General features: G+C 38.9%; 1 protein-coding gene across 3 annotated transcripts in view; it reads right to left on the bottom strand.

Annotated features, from left to right (window-relative positions):
- The window catches only part of VPS13C (vacuolar protein sorting 13 homolog C), a 139543-nt gene that overhangs the window by 16203 nt on the left and 104077 nt on the right, over positions 1–19263 (bottom strand). For all 3 annotated transcript variants that reach the window (XM_067534730.1, XM_067534732.1, XM_067534731.1), the window contains exons 63-73: positions 17845–17926; positions 17658–17727; positions 16954–17065; positions 15717–15830; positions 13790–13929; positions 13250–13331; positions 12581–12694; positions 11956–12031; positions 8256–8419; positions 2430–2475; positions 761–884 (exon numbers count right to left, since the gene is read on the bottom strand). In XM_067534730.1, coding sequence (XP_067390831.1) covers positions 761–884; positions 2430–2475; positions 8256–8419; positions 11956–12031; positions 12581–12694; positions 13250–13331; positions 13790–13929; positions 15717–15830; positions 16954–17065; positions 17658–17727; positions 17845–17926 — 1124 coding nt within the window. The remainder of the gene's footprint in view (positions 1–760; positions 885–2429; positions 2476–8255; positions 8420–11955; positions 12032–12580; positions 12695–13249; positions 13332–13789; positions 13930–15716; positions 15831–16953; positions 17066–17657; positions 17728–17844; positions 17927–19263) is intronic.

The raw sequence follows: 19263 nt of genomic DNA, 5'->3' as shown, positions 1-19263 counted from the left end.
CATTCTTTTTTATTCTATTACTAGTTTAGTTAGCACAGATTTTTAAATAATTTATTTAAAATTCATCCCCTCCAACCTTGAGAGATCCTGCTCATACTTGCTAGCTAGCCATGAATTATCCAAATACTTCATGTCTCAGGGCAATCTATAACATTGCCATAATTCATCAATCAGACAATTATCAAACAACATACCTACGGGAGAAGTTTCTTCCCAACTCCAAATAATTATTGACTCTTTTACAGCTTGCAGAATGAGAGCTGCATTTTCAAAAGTGCATAAAAGACTTAGAATCACAAGTCCACTGACAGTGCCAGTGGTCTAGGTACTATGGCAGGGTAAAGTGAGAGATGGCTATGGGCATTCAGAAGCTGAAAAACCACGTTTTTAATTACTAAGTTTTCTATGTTTTTATTTAGTTTTTACATTATTGTATGGACTTTCAGTTGGTATTCCATAATATATTACTTTCATTTTATTTTAATTTTTGCATGCAGCTGATTTATAATCTCCATATGACACTAAAATACATTAAGTCAGACTGTAACAGTGCCTGTCTCGGGTTGTTGTGGCATTCTTCCTTCACCTGGCACCTAACAGAGCAACAGCATGTACTCTCAGTACTCCTGATGTATCTTCTGCTTTAATCACACCAAATGGCATGCAAACATATGTTACCACTGTATCTCCAATCACACACTCCACATATTTGAGACCATTTGGTAAACAGACAATCGCTAACTTCTGCCCACCATTTTACCTCTGGATTCCCTGGAAGGTACTGCTCGCCATATCTATGATGCCACCTGTCGGGCGGGCCACAACACCTACAAGCCCTTTTCCAACCCCTTTAAAGAATCCAGCTGCACCTTCCTTTTTAGCCCCTTCAAAAAAGAAAATACAGTATTAGTTACTTATCCTTGCAGACGATCCCAATACCAAAGTGAATCCACCTACTGCTTTATGAAGACTTCAACAACTTTAATTAGAACAATTCTATACCTGAAACATCTCAAAGTAGTTGTTTATGTGCAATTCAACTCAGAAAAATTACAATGTATTAATGACACGTTTTTTACTGTACAGAACCCTCCCAGTCTTTCAGCTGTTCACTTGATATCTCATTAGCCCTTCAGAACCAACACAGCTGAGAGGGTGAACTGGACTCTCTTCGTTCTTCTACATTATCAGAATTGTTTATTAAAATTATAATTATCAGAGCCAGTTACACCAGTTCACTCCCATTGAAGACAATGGGGTTCCTCCATAGGTCTAATTAAGAGCAAAATTTGAAGACTATGAATATACACAGATGTAATTAAGGTTACAATTTGGCTTGCAAAACCATTTGCACTGATGATGCATGAGTAAGAAAAAACTAAGCTTGTGTTCTGATCACATGGTGTGTAGTTTTTTATACCATTTTTACAGAATCATTGATCAGAAGAGAAGAACTATTCCATTACCTGATTTTTGCAGGTTGCTGATATATTAAAATTTAATGCAGTTAACTGACTAATATTTAGATGGTTTTGTCAACATATAAGGGGTTGGGATCATGCAACTGTGTGTTTTGGTTCTTTATCTAAATGCCTGATTTTAAAAGAAGTAATTACACCTATTTCTTATCTCCTTTCCTCTTCTAACCATACATCATACTGACAGAGTGAAGCAGGCTTAAAACAAAAAACTACCTGTCGGGTTTAAGCACAAGCCAATTAAGCATCCCAATGAAAAAACGCAGAAATAGACGGAGTGGTTAAAACATATGCTATGTCTAGTGTGGCTGCCACTCTAATTATTCTTTATCCTATCACTTTAACAACATCAACAAAAATACTACCTGTGCTATTATTCAACATACAACTGCATGAATGCACACACAGGCGCACATGAGCCACATATGGGGTGAAATATCTCAATACATAAAGGTCCATTTCTCCACTTCTTTACAGGTAGAGATATTTACCTAAGCCTTTTATCTCCTTTAATCAGTCCTAGCTTTATACGGTTAATTTGCTGACACAGAGGAAAGTCTTTTGAAAAAGTGTGCAATAGCAAAAATATCTAAAATTTGTATGCAAGCTGTAAATATGACAGTTCAGAGAAAGTTTTCATTTGAAAATTATTTATACGCAGCTGCACATGATATGTGAACTAGGGTGTCAAAGTCTGCACATGAATTTGCACCAGATGCTTTAGTAACAACTGTAAAATATATGAAACCAAAACTTGTTTTTCACAAATGACATGGTTTTACTTAAAAAATGTCACTTTTGTTCAGAAACATGAAAATAATTTAGCTCATACCTAAATAAGTACTATCATGGTTAAGTCAATATTTCTCAATAGAAAGTAAATTATATGTAGTACAATGTGTTAAACCTTCTGAAAAATGGGCTTTACGTTTACTAATCATTTTTGCCTACCTTCTACGGGTTTAGTGATTATTCCAGTCACACCGCCAACAATACCCTAAGAGAAAAATGACAGTTTAAGTTAACACTTGAAAGTTAAAAATGCTGAAACCTGATTCAGCCACTAGTTGTCTCTCCTGATGTTCTAAAATTAACATTTAGGCAAAGCATTCAAATAGGGTTTTTCCTGGTTTATTTTTGTTTATTCTGAATTCTTGTTGACATGATCAACATAAAAGAAAACATCTTTGGAATGATTCGAAGGCTCAGGGAACCGGTAAACTGGACACCGAAACCATCCCTACCACGTAACCAGTTAGAATCCTGACTGGTAGTGCAAAGTGATTGAAAAGTTACTATTTCGTGGCTGTTCCATAGCCTATGTCATATGATGTGGCCCACAGACCCATTGGGGCCAACTAGCAGAGGGCGTATCCAGGAGTTTACACAGATCCCGTGTCAGGTACATACGTAATCATTCACCGAAGACTGAATGTAAGGTTTCTGCCGGCTGCTTCCACAGAGCCCCCCACACTGCCCCTCTTCAGACAGTGGAAGCACTCCTGGTGAGGACGCACACTACTGACAGAAGGAATGTAGTGCTCTGTAATGCAAATTGCCTTACACTGGAACAGTACATAATGACCTGCCAGAGAAAGAAATGTTTATTCTCCTCTGCCTGAACAGAACCTGTTAGTTTTTAGTAAGGACACAACTCCTGAACTATCATTGTACGTACATTTCGCAACGATTATGATGACCAGTGAACAGCAGGCAGAAACCTTACACTCACTCTTGGGTGAATGATTACACAGGTACCTGACTCAGGGGATCTCGGTAAACCCATGCAGGCAAAAGTTACTTGATTTCACGTGAAATTGACAAGACAGCCAACACCTGATGTAAGGGACACAGTGTCTATGTTAAGACTGCATCACCCTAACTACATCGACATAAGCCCTACACCTCTCACAGAGGTGGAGTTGTTATGTTGGTATAAGAGGGCACTTACATTGGCGGGAGCAAGGTTATACAGTGTGTACTCTGACATAGTTAGGTCGACATAAAGCTGCCTTGTGTCGACCTAACTGTGTACTGTAGACCAGGGCTAAGCCTATGTTCTAGAATACATGTTGTAAGGGCTTCTCTACAGAGAAACCGGGTGCTGCAGCATACTAGCCTCCCAAGCACTAGCTGGCTTTGTGGACTCTGTTACTGCGCTTGGAAGTTCTGTACACCAAAGTTCACTTGGGAACTTCTAGTGTGCTTTGTCATGGAGAATTTTTAGTTCATGGTAACAGAATCCATACAGCCAGTTGGTACGCAGCAGATTCATGACTCGCGACACACTAAGTCTCCATATATGTAAGCCCTATTTCAACAAGTACTGCAACAGTACATTCTGACTAGTCTTCAGTGATTGCTTTCAGTAACATTAGAAGTGCAGTAAAGCCTTTGGGGAATGAGGTCTCCAATATGCTGAATAGTTTCATAAAGTAAACAAAAGAGTTAAAGGAACAAATTAGGCAGTACCCCAACCACAGCAGTACTGAACAGACTAATGCTTGAGATTAGCAGTGAAATACAAAAATAGCAAACAGGCTTTTATGAATTTGTCAGTCAACAAGATTAGAAAAAACATCTCACTCGAAGTATGCTCCTGAGCAAGTATGGGAGAGTAAAATGTTTTTTTCTTTTGAATATCAATTACCAGGCGTTCCTAATGTGCTTAATTTGCATTTCACTTAACAATTATAGCATAAAGATGTTAGGTAGGAATCAAAACCCACATAAACAACAGTCACTGGACATAAACATGGCCTTTCATCTCCTAAGAAGAATTCCTCCCTTCAGATAAAATGGATCACATGGGCACTTAACAACATCCATTTCAGAGAAACCTCACCTAGGTAACATGTTTATTTTGTGTTTATTTGTTGCATGCTCATCAAACCCTTATAAGATTAATATGCACATGCACAGGCACAGTTTGTTGCATGTTACTGCAAATTTCAGATTAGAAGCTTGCTTTTCTTCTCTGAAGAACCACATGTCCAGTGATCTTAATTTGCACATGGGCCCCTTTACTGCATCTTGTAGTTGTTTCTGTCACAGGCAATAAGGACGGACACAGCCTTCTTCAACTGTTCACCTGGGGAATGAGTTCTTCCAAAACTGAATGTAACTAGTAACTTATTTACATATGAATTAGAGGTGGAGATGATAGAACTGTCTGTACTTAAGGTTGCCCCAACACTTCCTATTATGATACTGTTTTCAGTTCTTCTAACTGGGCCAGAACTTGAATCATTTGGGATGAAGTTTTACATGCTAGATCTCTGACTCTCAATCAATTTTGGGGGAAAGTTTCAGCAAAAATGTTTCAGTTGCTTCTGAAAACAAGACTAGGGGAAAATATTTTTGCCCATGTTAAAAGATATTCTTATAACTTTTTAATTTAGAAGCTTTAATAGGATCTCCATGCTTTGGAGCAGTGAGGGGGTATGTACCCCACAGAGACCCTGAAGAGGTTAATGTGTGCTTGAGAGGGCAATAACATACCTAGCAGCACCTGTAAGAAAGAGAGCAAAAAGCTGAACTGGCACTGAAGCCCAGCTGCAGAGGGCTGTGTGGCCATTATAAAGCCAGGAAGTTTGCAACAGAAAGGGGCTGCAGTGAGACAGTCTGTAATCACTCTCTGAGGGATAGAAGAGGTAGGATGTGGTGCAGGGAGGCAGCAAGGAATCTGAGGGAGTAGACCTTGGCTGCCAGCTACAAGGCCCTGGGCTGGAAATGAGAGTAGAGGATGGGCCTGGGTTTCCATACCAGCCACCGAAGTAGGTGGGGTGAAACCCCTTGAGGTAAGAGGTGTAAGGACCGCAGAGCCCAGAGACAGATGGAAGGCCACTGTAAGGACTATTGCTGGGTTGGACTCTGTTATCCTGGAAGGGTTGGATTAAAGCATAACCTGGCCAGAGGGCCAAGCTATAGGAAGAGAGACCACCGCAATGACAGAATGACTACTGGCAAAGGGTACCCTACGGGGAGACTGCTGCCATACCTGGCCACAAGCAGGTGCTCCTGAAGCAAATGAACCCCTTTATAAGCAGAGACTTGAAACTTGGCACGTGGGTCATGCCCTGGAGTTGGCCATCTGCCCCCTTTGTGGTTTCTCTGAGAAACAGCCAAAATTTGGCCAAAGTATTACGTTCCCGAAAATCTCAGTCCACACATGCTCATTAGAGTTTTTTTTTTTTAAATAATCTGGCAGCTAAATTCTCTTAAGAGTCCATCTGTACTTACCATGCTCCATCTCCTGACAGTTCTTATATTCCACGCAGACTGGGCAAGAATATCCTTATAGAGCCACTGAATATGTTCTAGTCCAGGGATGCAAGGAAAAGAGCAGCATCTCCACTGGAATTGCTCCTCCCAACTGCCAGGAGCACCTGTGGTTTGGCACAGGAACTGAGAGACGAGAGAGTCTCTGCTGTGCTTCCAATGCTCCCCCTGCTGGTACCCACACAGAATAAGCAGCCTCAGTCCTGAATGTGGAGAAGACAAGAACCAAATTGGGGAAGGGAAGGAGAAGGCTGTTTGGACAAGGAGCCCAAGATGAGGAGGAAGGAAGAGCCAGGGAGCCAGGATGTAGGGAAAGTAGGACTCTGACATGTAGCCCGGACTGGAACAAGGAGCCCCAATGGTAAAACTCAAACAAGAAGCTGGGGGAACATAGGAGATTGGGAAAGAGATTGGATAAACAGAAAAACTGGAGGAGATGATCTGTGACCAGTAGAGAAATACTCCACTCCAGAACCTACAACAGAACTCAAGATTAATGAGTCTCACCACTTTGTTGTCAACAATTATCTGTGAAGACTACTGACAAACTGTCCCTTCCTCCCTTCTGCTGGGTCCACCCATGAGGACGATGATCTACTACTACTATCAGTTACTCCACTAATTGAAGTGGGAGAGTCTGTGCTGTAAATCTAAACTTTAAGGTTCCAACTCTGCTGATGAATCGTATGGGTGTTAACTCTACATGGTGGAATTTGTTTTTTCAGATTGCTTTTTAAATAAATAAAAGCTATTAATCAGTATCTCATGTCCAATCAAAAATTACTGAGGTTCAAGAGAGGATCCTAGAAATTTTGGTCCCTGAAGGGAGACCAAAGAGGTAAAGATTTTGCCACTGGTACCCCCAAAGTAAGCTGTAAAAGCCAAGACATTAATAAAGGTGGGAAACCTGAACTACCGCTGTGTGCGCACTACTATACACACAGATTCTTGTGAGTATGCCCTAAGGGCTTAGCCAATCCTGAAGCCTTTTGGACACATGAAAGCAGCGTCTGCTTTTTATAGGCAGAAGGATGCTGCTTAAAAGTATATCTAATGAGAGCCAGGATTCAAAAGTTAGAAAATTAACATTTTTCCTGGATCTGATTTATAGATATGCATATTTCTTATTCAGTTCAAAAAACAAAAAAGTAGTAATCCATGACCAAGAAGGGTTTGTGGCACCTGATGTAAAAAAGCCAGAGATGTTCCTCAACCATTGGAGAACTAGGGTTGAGGGAACAGAAGAGAGGGGATGAAGAGAAATACCTTCCTGCCCCAGAAGAGGGGTGCCAAAATTAGGGAATGAAATCCCTAAAACTATCCTAACTATATGAAAAAAAATACTAACTACAGAAAATGTTAAAATCTTTAAAGAAGAAAGCTGAATAAGTCAGCACAAAACTGATGCTCTATCCTAGACTATAAGCAATAACGAGGAAGTAAAATTATGGCAGTCAAGCAAGTCCCTTTATTTCCTTCATGCAGAGCATGAGGATATTGAAGGGCACGTGTGTAGTGAGGGACACAGTTAGGGAAAAATCTCTGATCCCAGGGGCACAGTGAGCATGTGCAACCTGAAGGGCACTACACATAGAGACAATCACTCAGAGAAGAATTAGTGACTGCAGAGATCAATATATAAAAACCAATAAGTTTCTGGTCACATTGAATTTGCTAGCCAGGGGGAGTGGGAGTTAAGTGGTGGGAAGGGGTCTGAGACTGTCCTTCCCTTTTCTCCTTTATCCTTACTGCTATTGGGAAGTGAAATAATGAAAGGTGTGGTAGCCTCCTTCCTTCTCTGTTCCTAATATAGCTCTCTATTATCTATATAATATAGAAACAACATGGTTCTTTTACAGTTCCCCATCGAGATAGATTTTTTTAAAATACTCTTGATATGAGCTTTAAAACTATCTATCTACTACAATTCATATTCTTTCGGAAGACTTTGGCATATTTGTGTTAGATCTACAGAAGTAATAATAATAAGCAGTAATACTTAGGTTTTATAGCACAATACTATTGTTACCTAGAATTTCACCTAACTTATGATCAGCTATAACTATTGGATTTTAACTCTCAGTTCTCCCCCCTTCTTCCACACATCACATATCTATAATATTAGGTGTCTTTTTTTCAAAATACTTGCATCATCATGAACAGAACACAATTCAGAATCTAAGCACATTACAGTTCAGAAATGATGAAGCAATTTGTTTACATACACTTCCTTTTCAGATATTTTAAAAAATTTAATTTTTTTATGACATTCCCAGGTAGATTTTAGAAGAAATAAGAAATGAATCACCTTAGGAGAATATCTAATATTTCATGCTATGTACATGGACCTTCATTTTTTTTCTTCTTCAGATTCCACTTCTTTTATTAGTTCAATAACTGAATATGGAGGATGCCATTCAGCTGTTTCATACATGTAACACATTATTTTCTTGCACAGACCCAACAGTTACCATAGTATTCGTTTGAATTTCATACCCGTAAAAAGCCTTTTCCTCCTTTGGCCAAACTATCACCAAAGTCTTTAGGCTGACGGCCCATCTCCTCTCTCCGTTTTTGCTGGTATTCTTTGTCCATAGTTATAGCAGCCAAGCCTTTTCCAACTGAACCAGTGATCCGAGATACCACCCCAGCTGCTCCTCCTGTCAGCCAAGGAGAGATGAAGTCACACAGTTCCTTCATAATATTAATAATGAACAAACCACAATATACAATTTAAAGAGCATGCAATTCAGAGAAATCTTTCTGTGTTAAAGTTATCAATAAGATCATTTAGTAAAATAATCAGATTAGAAGCATAGAATATCACATTACCTTTCAAGCAACAGGCTTCAGTGTATAGGCATGAAACTTATTACAGCAAAAGAAATATTTCATATTAACATGGCATGCCTTGGAACGTTTTTAGCACATAGTCAGGTTCGATCCTCTGTTGCCAGAATTTTTCTAGTAACAGCTTGTAGGGAGGTGGAGTAGCCTCCCTCCAGACTTGAGAGAGAGGAACCACAACAGTCCCCCTAGTGGTCAGAGCCAAACGCCCCCAGGGCCGTTTTAAGACCTTCGTAGGCCCTAGGCACACTTGCCTTCGTAGGCCCCCTGACCGAAATAACTAATTTGATTTTAAGCTATTAATAAATAGTTTTTTAAATAAAAATAAAAAATTATATCTAACATTTTTTTCCGTAGGCCCTGAAAGTTTCATAGGCCCTAGGCACTGTGCCTATTGTGCCTAATGGATAATACGGCCCTGCACGCCCCGCCACCCTCACTGGAAGATTCAGGGCAGAAAGTATAAAGGGAGGGCCCTGCAGTTCTGTTGAGCGGGAACCAAGGAAGACAGACGTCTCCAGCCCGCTGCAGAATTCTGGAGCTCAACCTGTGCTGTGCAGCACCCTGCCTCTGAAGGAGATTGACCTTGGAGAGGAGTTGCTAGGACTTCTGTCTGCAGTGTACCCTGAGGAAACAGAGGACCCTTGGTCTACGGAACCCACCACCCAGACTGTGATAGGAAGTAGCCCAGGGAAACCAGATTTTAGTCTGGTTTTGTTGCCGGAGTACAAGTCAACATGTTTCGGTGGGATCCTCTCTGACCCAGTGGTGGAACCATTCACCACTGTTAGGGCCCTGGGCTGGGACCCGGTGGAGCAGGGTAGGCCCAGGTCCCCCTACCCTCTGCTGCCAGCCCCACCCCGGGGTGGCATCCTGTTCACCCCTAGGCCAGAAGGCCTGTGCATTCCTTGTGGTTTGTCCCAGCCGGGAGACTGTGGGCCCCAGACTGTGTTTACTGTCTGCCTTAGCACGGAGGCTGAGGCTAAAGACTCCTCCCTGCTCTGTCCTACCCAGAGGTCAGAGCTTTCCTTACAGACTGTTAATTGCTGTCTGCTCCAGCCAGGAGGCTGTGGACTAATAACCGCTTGAACTCTGCCCTGCCTAGTGGGTCAGAGCCCTAGACTCTTGATTGTCAGCAGTCTTAGCAAGGAGACACTAGCTAAAGATTGTTTACTGTTCTGCCCTGCCCACGGGGGCTGAACCTTCAGAGTGTTAATGGTTGTTTGCCCCTGCTAGAAGACTACAAGCTATAGACTGCTTACTGCTCAGCCCCGCCAGCAGGATCTGAGCTTGAGTGCTTATACTTGACGCAGACAGGCGGACTGGCCTCCTTCACCATTTGAGAGTGAGGGACCACTACACTGCTCCAGTATTTAATATCTATTCTTTAACAAATTAGCTAGAACAATGGTTGGTTTTGGATACACTCTTCATGAGCTCCAAAAAAATGTCTTGGAAGTCTAATACTTATCACTGGTTTATCATCTCAACACTGACACAGTGCATTCTACATTTTCATAAATTAGTTGCGATTCTCTACAATGCTGAAATCTAGGAACTCTCAGTTAATTACATTTGCTGTTAATAATTTGGAAACGAACAACGCTCTTGAAGACTGATTGGCCAACTTTACAAACACCTATCACAGAGCCATAGAACTGCAGGACTGGAAAGAACCTTGATAGGTCAGCTAGTCCAGTCTACTGCACTGAAGCAGGACTAAGTACTACCAAGATTATCGCTAACAGGTGTTTGTCTGACCTTTCCTAAAAACCCCAGTGACAGAGATTCCACCACCTCTCTATATAATTTGTTTAATTGCTTAATCACCCTTACAGTTAGGAAGTTTTTCATGATGACTAGCCTAAATCTCCCGTGCTACAGTTTAAGTCCATTACTTCATGTCCTGTCCTCTGTGACTAATGAGAACAATTTATCCCCCTCTTTATAACAACCTTCTGCCTCTTCTTAGAGGCCTTCAATGGGGAATCTTTTCTCCTGAAGGTACTTGAAGACTTATGTCCCTCATCAGTTTTCTCTTCTTCAGACTAAACAAACCTAATTTTTTCAGTCTTTCCTCAGAGGTCATGTTTTCTAGACCTTGTATGATTTTTGTTGCTCTCCTCTGGACTTCCTCTAATTTGTCTACATCATTTCCCAAGTGTGGGGCCCAGAACTGGACACAATACTACCACTGAGGCCTTATCAGTGCTAAGTAAAGTGGAAGAATTACTTCTTGTGTCTTACTTACAACAGTCCTGCTGATACATCCCAGAACGATGTTCGCTTTTTTTTTTTGCAACAGTATTCCATTTCTGACTCATATTTAGTTTGTGATCCACTAGAATCCTCAGATCCTTTTCTGCAGTACTCCTTCATAGACAGTCATTTCCCATTTTGTATTTGTGCAGTTGATTATTCCTTCCTAAGCATAGTACTCTTCATTTGTCCTCATTGAATTTCATCCTTTTTATTTCAGACCATTTCCCTAGTTTGTCAAGATCATTTTGAATTCTAATCCTGCGCTCCAAAGCACTTGAAATCCCACCCCGCTTGGTTTCTTATGCAAACTTTATAAAAGTGTACTTTCTATGCCACTTTCCAAATCATTTATGAGGATATTGAATAAAAGCAGAAGCAGGGCAGATCCCTGTGGACCCCACTCGATGTGCTCTTCCAGACTGACTGTGAACCACTGATAACTACTTTGCAGTACAGTTTTCCAACCAGTTGTGCACCCACCTTATAGTAGGTTCATCTAGACTATACTGCCCTAGTTTGTTTATGAGAAAGTCATGTGAGAGAGTATTAAAAGCCTCACTGAAGTCAAGATATACATCTACTGCTTCTCCCCTATCCACAAGGCTTGTTACCCTGTCAAAGAAGGCTATTAGGTTGGTTTGACATGATTTGTTCTTGACAAATCTATGTTGACCGCTACTTATCTTATTATCTTCCAGGTGATTACAAACTAATTGGCTGTTTATTTGCTCCATTATCTTTCCAGGTTCCAAAATTAAGCTGACTGGTCTATAATTCCATGGGTTGCCCTTATTCCTTTTTATTTTTTCCATAGATAGGTACTATATTTGCCCTTTTCCAGTCCCGTGTGATGTCTCCCATCCCCTATGAATTCTCAAAGTAATTGCTAATAGCTCAGAGATCTCTTCAGTCAGTTCTTTTCTATCACAATTTCTGCCATGATTCCCATATCAATGTTTTGAAAATGCTTCTCAGCAAAACAAAAATAGCAAAAGCTCTACGAAGACATGTGGTCATACAGTACAAGAACTAGGTCAACCCAAGTACTTTTGGCATAACTGTGATGATAAAGGTACCTGATACATACCCACTGTGTGCCCAAGAAGACTCCTTACACCAATCACAAAGCCCTCTGCAAATTCTTCAGGTCCTTGAACAGCTCCCTAAACATAAAATTTACTATAAATTAAAATACACACACACACTCTCTCTCTCTCTCTCTCTCTTTATCCTACAACTCTTCAAGAATCAAATGGCAATTGCTGTGCATTGGACAAAACCTGTTTATTTAGGTTATATCTACACTATGACAAACCCATGGCACTGAGTCTCAGAGCCCAGTTCAGCAGATGCAGGCTCACAGGGCTCCTGCTTCAGGGCTAAAAATAGCAGTGCAGATGTTTGAGTTCAGCCTGGAATCCAGGCTCTAGACCTTTTCCCCTTGCTGGGTCTGAGAACCTGAGCTTCAGCCCAAACCCAAACATCTAAACTACAGTTTTTTAGCCCCCAAGCCCCGGGAGGCCAAGTCAGCTAACCTGGGCCAACCGCAGCCATGCCATCGGTCTTCTATTACAGTGCAGACATACCCTTTAACAAGAGATTTCTTTGGGTATCAAGTGTCATGATTTCCCAATTCTTCATCAGGGTTCAAACATATTTTATCAATTTATAGCTAATTGACTAATACAGTGACCTAAAAGAAGAAATCATACCTGAAAAGGCTCATAGAAGAAAGCTTCAACACCTTCAGACAAACCTCTGATTAAGCCAAATGGATTTCCCAGGACATCTAAACCCAGCAGAAGAACATACATCTGCTTCAAGAACTAAATGAAGAGCAAAAGTGGACATAGTACACGTATCAGCTCTTGTTTAATGTACTACCCAAGTTAGAATTAAAATCTATGTAACATACAGATTTAACACATAACATATAACCTTTTTAAATCTTTCAAGCACAAGTAAGATGGTGTTAAAACAGTGTTTCAGCAGAAGTACTACGTAAGGCAATATACCAGGATAAAGGCACTACTACATAGGCACGGGAGTAATTATGTTCTGCTTGAGGGATTATGAATGGGTCTGGCTATGGGAAAAGATGCTGCATGTAGACAAGTAGCTCCATTAGAACGTCACGGTGGATGATGAGCCTGGTACTGTAGTTGACACAGGTGGGCCAAAGTAAAAGCAGAAACTTTTGCAACTGAAACCCATTTGAAGTAATGGTATTCAGGTTTATTGCTTTGCCACAAAATTACAATGGATTTGTAAAACTAACAGTTTATACACAAATAAACTATTTCACAAAAGCTTCACATTCCTGGCAGGTATATTTATCCCAAAAATATATTTAAAAAGTAGAATTCATTGGATAAACTTACTTGTTCACTATAATGTGTAACAACTCTCCACATTAGCTTCTCTCTCCTGTAAAACTGATACTTAATTTCAAAAAAAGCAAGCCTGAAAGACAAACAAATAGCAAGGTTTAACAGCTGAAAAAATATACATAGTATGGACTTCATAGCTAGAGATTAGCATCAGAGTATTTACATTTACAAAATTATTTAACTAACCTAAGTTGTCTATTGTGCATTATTCAATAGTGCAGCTACAGCACTACTTTATACATTAGTAGGGAGCTAAGGCCACCAACAGATGCAGTGCCAGGGTTTAGAACAATTGGATACCCTTCATCTTCTTCCTCTGAGGAGCTCAGGTCCACTTTTAGACACCCCTCTCCCCCACACACACTTCATATGCACATCAGCGTATGCAATTACAAGGCAATTACATTAATTCTAAATAGTTAAAACAGACCAATCATTTACTGACTGAAGAAGTGAAATACCTACAAGAATTCACTAATGCTATTTACAAATTTAACAGTCAAAAGGTATTAGACAGAACTATCAGCTTACTTAAATATAAGATCATCCACATCAGTCAGAGTAGCCCCAATACTTTTCAACAGCAAGTTGACCGAATGGATAGCGATCATTTCTTTTTTGTCCTTATCTGAGTCTTCTCCACCTGAACCCAAAGACAGACTCAAATGCAACTACAAGACAAAAATATTTGTAAAGAGTGAAATCAACAGACGTATGAAATCCAGCAATGATGTTTGTAAATTATTTACTTGGTTTTTAAAAGTGCACTACTTAAACAGCTATACCTGCAATGCACTTAAAGAAATAGTGATCAAGTTCCTTTAAGAGCTCTTTTATTCACTCATGTGCACAAAGCACAATAAACACAAATGAAATCCTATGTTTATAAAATTATAAGAATAGCGCCAAAGTTTATTCATAAGTCATGCTTACATTAATCACATTCACTGACAGAAAATAATGTGGAAGATAAGTGACTTATTTGGGTCCTGATGGAAATTTAGTATGGGCAAGGAAGACTTGTATTTTAACTATCCTGAATTTAGCTAGCATCTTTTTTTCCCAGCATTCTTCTCTGGAACTACACATTTCACAGTGCTGGCATTACGTGAGCTAAGTTCTGAGTCTCTTCAGGCAGCTACCTGCTTAGCATCTAGCGGGACTCTTCAGAATTTCTCTACCCTAGCAAGGAGCAACTCTTATGAGCCTCCTTTATCCATATTCATCACTTCAAATATGTTGAGAAACAACTTACAACATCAACCTAATTTTGGAGTTTCTCAGTCTCTCTCTTTGCCTAAGTTTTATTTATTGTTTTCCCCCCCCCCACCGCCCACCTTACTCAATTTCTGACCCTTGCTACAATCCAGTTTTTTTAAAATATTGGAACCTCCCAAGCTAGTTGGTGGAAAGAAAAAACAGCCCTTCTTGTCCAAAAAAGCAGCTCAAGACCCTTAAGATAGAACTCCGAAAGACCAAAAGGCACAGCCACCTCCAATGAAATTCAACCGGTATATGACCAAATTCCATAACTGGATCTAAAGAATCAGTTACAGTATAGGGAATTTCCACCATTTTATTGTTAGCCTCATGATATTTAGTATTTTTCTTAACTTTGACCTGAAGCTTTGCGATTGTTAGAATCACTAATTTAATCTGGGGGAGAAGACAACTAAGAAGAGTTTATAGTCCTCATGATTGTGGAGAAACGCTTAGAATGTGACTCGAATACAACCTAAAGATTCAGAAACAAGGCCCAATAAGAAGAAACAAAGATCATTTATTATTTTTCAATGTAACAATTTTTAAGCCATTTATATTTTAGAGGGCCTGAGTCATGATTTTTGAATACTTGAGGTTGAAATACTGTGAAGACCAAAAATGTAATTTTTTACAAAAATTGTGGTTTCTGTAACCAATTAACTCGTTACTGCAAAGGAAAAATACTACAGGTGAATGCAGAACTAGACTACAATCATTAGTGATCTTTCTTCCCTTACAGTGACTAAAATAAAAAGGTAAACAAGAGAAATAAATGAGAGGACATGAAATATCACTAAAGATTAGTACTTTTTATTCAGATATAGTTCACAGCCGTTAGACAAACATTTCCCCCATTATATATGTCAGTATTTTTATTTTCTTCCTAGTTTTAACATCCATATGACACCCATTATATCTTTTTGTTTAGACAGCCATTGTTACTAAGTGCAGATGGAACATAACACAAATATTTGTTGATGATTTCTAGCTTAACTGAGAAACATTTCCACCAGGTATCGAAACTCTGACAAGTCACGGATTCCTGCAGGACCATATTACTGAAAATGAAAGCCTAGAAAATATTTACTTAATCTGACCATTATGAATATAGAATAATAGTTAAACATGACAGAGAAATTAAGAGAATACTATTTTAGGTTCTTGCTTCTCCAAAGTATTTTCCTCTACAACATACCTTAATTGGAGAAATATGGAAGTGCTCAAAGAAGCTTAGGGTTGACATGTCAGTTAAGGAAGATTCCATCAGTTCAGCGTTAAGAGCATCTACATCTTGCTGAATTAACTTTGTCTATTTGTAAAAGAGAAAATTTTAAATCAAAACTCTGGTTTCCTGACTTCAAAATGGAAAAAAAATAGCTATGAGATCAAAAAAGATAAAAGCAAAATGATTACACATCTGCTTAGACAGCTGTAGCAGAGATGTCCTCCAAATCTACAAGTACAGTACATTAATTATCCATCATACACCAAATTGTGGTAACTATGCTCATTCTTTCCTTATCCAACCAACACCATTTAGATAACCTATTATTCAGTTTTTCCTTTGATGGGTAAATTTTCCTGTTTTGATGACAAATGTAGCTTCTCACATTTATTCCATCTCACTCAACATTTTTCTGCCATTCTTTAGTTTTTGTATTACTTCGAGATGGAGCGCTGAATATACATTATAAACACTTATGATTGCCGTGAAGTCTTTGTTCACCTTAAGCTTCTTTCCTCAATTAGACAGGGCCTTCAGTTCCATCTGGAAATAAGAAACTTTATGGGCTTGAAAGTTTCATTTTAAGTGTGCAGGAACTACCCTTTCACACAAATTATGTGGGATCTTTTCCTTTCTGAAGATGTATAGATGACAAAAAACGTACTGTCTTACACTGCACAAGTAGCACTTGCTGCTCTCTAGCAGCAGATGTGGAATGAGTATGCATACTTTACAGCAATCTGACAGTCAATTAACATGTGAACTATTAACAGGTTCAATTGAAGACACACTATATGTAACTTAACTGTGCATTTTTCATTAGCCCTATACAATTATTTTATGCATCCTACTTCAATCTTGGCCCCAACACCTTGCAGTCATGAGATCCACAAGTTGATTATGGACTGTGCAAACAAGCGTTTTAATAATTTTTATGAATACCAGTTACCCAAACACTGGCAAGTTACTAATGCTAGGAACCACCCCCACTCAGCCCTCCCCAACTAACAGAGGACCCAACTCTATACCTCAGTTTGAGAATATACATTTTTCCCCAATTGTTTCAGCATTCCAGTGCTAGTCATCTTACAGACTGGAAGATGCTCTCCGTTTTTTTTAAATTTGATTTTCAAAATATTTAATTCACATGATAATAAATAAAACCTGTTTTAGCAAAGTAAGTACTTTTTTCCTAAACACACGTTACCCTTTGCCTTTCAGCTTCTGGATCTGTAGATGGCGTGAAAAGCCCAATAAGTGCTCCTAGAAATCCTTGATCCAATTTCAATGCCATCTCCTGGATAAGAACCATAAAATATCTAAGAAAAAATTAAAGGAAAAATATGGTTACCAACTTTTTTTCTTACACATCACCACAGATGACATTGTAGATACAGATTTAAATTAACCACCATATGCTGGGTACTAAGTATTCAAGTTCTTATTACATTGTATTTTAATGCTTTGGTAGAGTATTAAAAGCATCTAATTTATATTTGGAGGGGCCTAACAGAAAAACATCTGAAGAGATCTGCTATTAATACTAAGCTGCAATTCAACACAAAAGGCATAATACATTAATAATATGAAATAAATTCTGATATAGTAGTGAAGGCCATGGGATAATTGTCTTCAGACCCCCAACCTTCATTCTGACCATGTGAGATCAGGATTTGTCAGCTTCTGGGGAAAAAACCTGCATTTACAACACAAATACTCTCTGAAAATGTTTAAATATCTAATCAAGCTGACTTATGTTGGAAGGATACCAATGATATTGAGACTTGATAAATACTTGGGTTGGAAAACCTGGTACTCTGATTGCATTGTAGCATACAAAAGTACAAGCTCAAAGTATTAGCTCTACAGGAATTACATTTCTAAAGCAAGGTATAACATGCTTTTACTTACTTGAACTGCAGTACTTTACTGTACTCATTGAATCTAGTGATGATGCTGACATCTATGAATGGTTTTGGCTCTAATTAAAAAGGATGTACGAAGTAATTAGTTTTATAATGGATTCCATTCTGCAGTGAAATCAAAATATTTAATGTCACAGCTCGCTAATTTTTAGTTAACTCTCGCATTTACTTACCAGAATCCAAAGCTATTGACTTTGGAGGGGCTACAGGGTGAAACACAACTGGGAACATTGGACCAGGTAACTGGTCATCAATCTGAAACAGAGTCATACCAGATAAGCAGTATTTTAGTGAGAATAAGATTTATAAAAGATTGCTTAGCATCAGGTGGCTTAGGCAATTTAGGTATTAAGATGATGTTTTGGAATAAAAGTACTCATTTTTAATCCTATTTTCTGTTTAAATTAATATCTGGACTCGTCAGCACCTGATTATCAAGAACAGTTAGGACCATCAGAACAACAGTTGTGATTAGAAGTGTGCAAATAAGCTTTCAAATATCAGCACAGGCAGGGGTTTAGATACTATTAAAAGCACTCAAGTTGTTTGTTGGTGTTTTATTTTTTTAACTAGTGAAGGGCCATATTTTGCAGCCATTACTTAAAAGCAAGCCTCCCACTAAAATCAACTCCCATTTATTTCAGAAGGATTTTTAAAAAAAAGTGTTACAGGATTTGGCTCAAATAAAATAAAGTGGTCTCCGTAAACTCTATTTTCAACAGCCTAGTCATGTCCCATTCCAGTACATGCACCTTATATTATGATTTGAGATTCTAACTAAACATGGCATACAATGAACACCTGGTACCATATTGTATTACTCCTCCAAGCACTAACTGCTGATGCCAACACAAAGCTATAAATGACCCAAGTGATGTAACGAATAAGAAGTTAATTGAGATGGGCTGACAGATAAGAAACACTATTCAACCGCTTTATTAAAATTTCACACCACAAATGGACTCAACTTTTTACATTTGTGAGGTTTTTATATAATTATGCAAATAAAAAGAAACTGAATATAAAAGTACTTTTATCTATGGCCTTGAGTCCAACAGCAGCTACTGTCCCAGGATTTGGAAAAAGCAGGAAGTTATGAGAAACACAGCTAGTTATTTAAAGAGAGGTTCTCTGCAGAAGTATTAACACCTAAATACCACACGTTTTCTTCCTTCACAAACTCCTATTTCTCATTCTTTAGGAAATTATTATCTACCCTTCAGAGAAGACTTTTAACAAATATTCTCCCTTTCTTCTTTTGACTCTAGAACACTAGAATCTGCGAAGCTTGTATGTAATCAAAATCTAGAAGGTGTAATTTAATAGCCGTATTTCTACTTTAAGAGCACTGCCAAATATTTACCTTTGGTGCTGAATTCAAGGCAGTGAATGAAGGGGTATGTAATTATGGGGAGTGGCAAAGGTGAGATCTAGACGCTGAAGAAGTTTTACAATGGAAATGTTCTGACTGCACAAGTATTTCTTGAGATTTCAAATACACTGAAGAGTCCAAACCTTCTAACAATTACTACCAAGAATAATTTCGATTGTGACTGCTCACAGTAGTAAACGCCAGCAGGTAATTCTTGTAG

This window comes from Emydura macquarii, unplaced genomic scaffold (assembly GCF_026122565.2).
Source record: "Emydura macquarii macquarii isolate MOO-44397 ecotype Brisbane River unplaced genomic scaffold, CSIRO-AGI_Emac_v2 contig_3451, whole genome shotgun sequence".
NCBI classification, from domain to species: Eukaryota; Metazoa; Chordata; order Testudines; family Chelidae; genus Emydura; species Emydura macquarii.
This window is presented reverse-complemented; position numbering and strand designations above follow the sequence as displayed.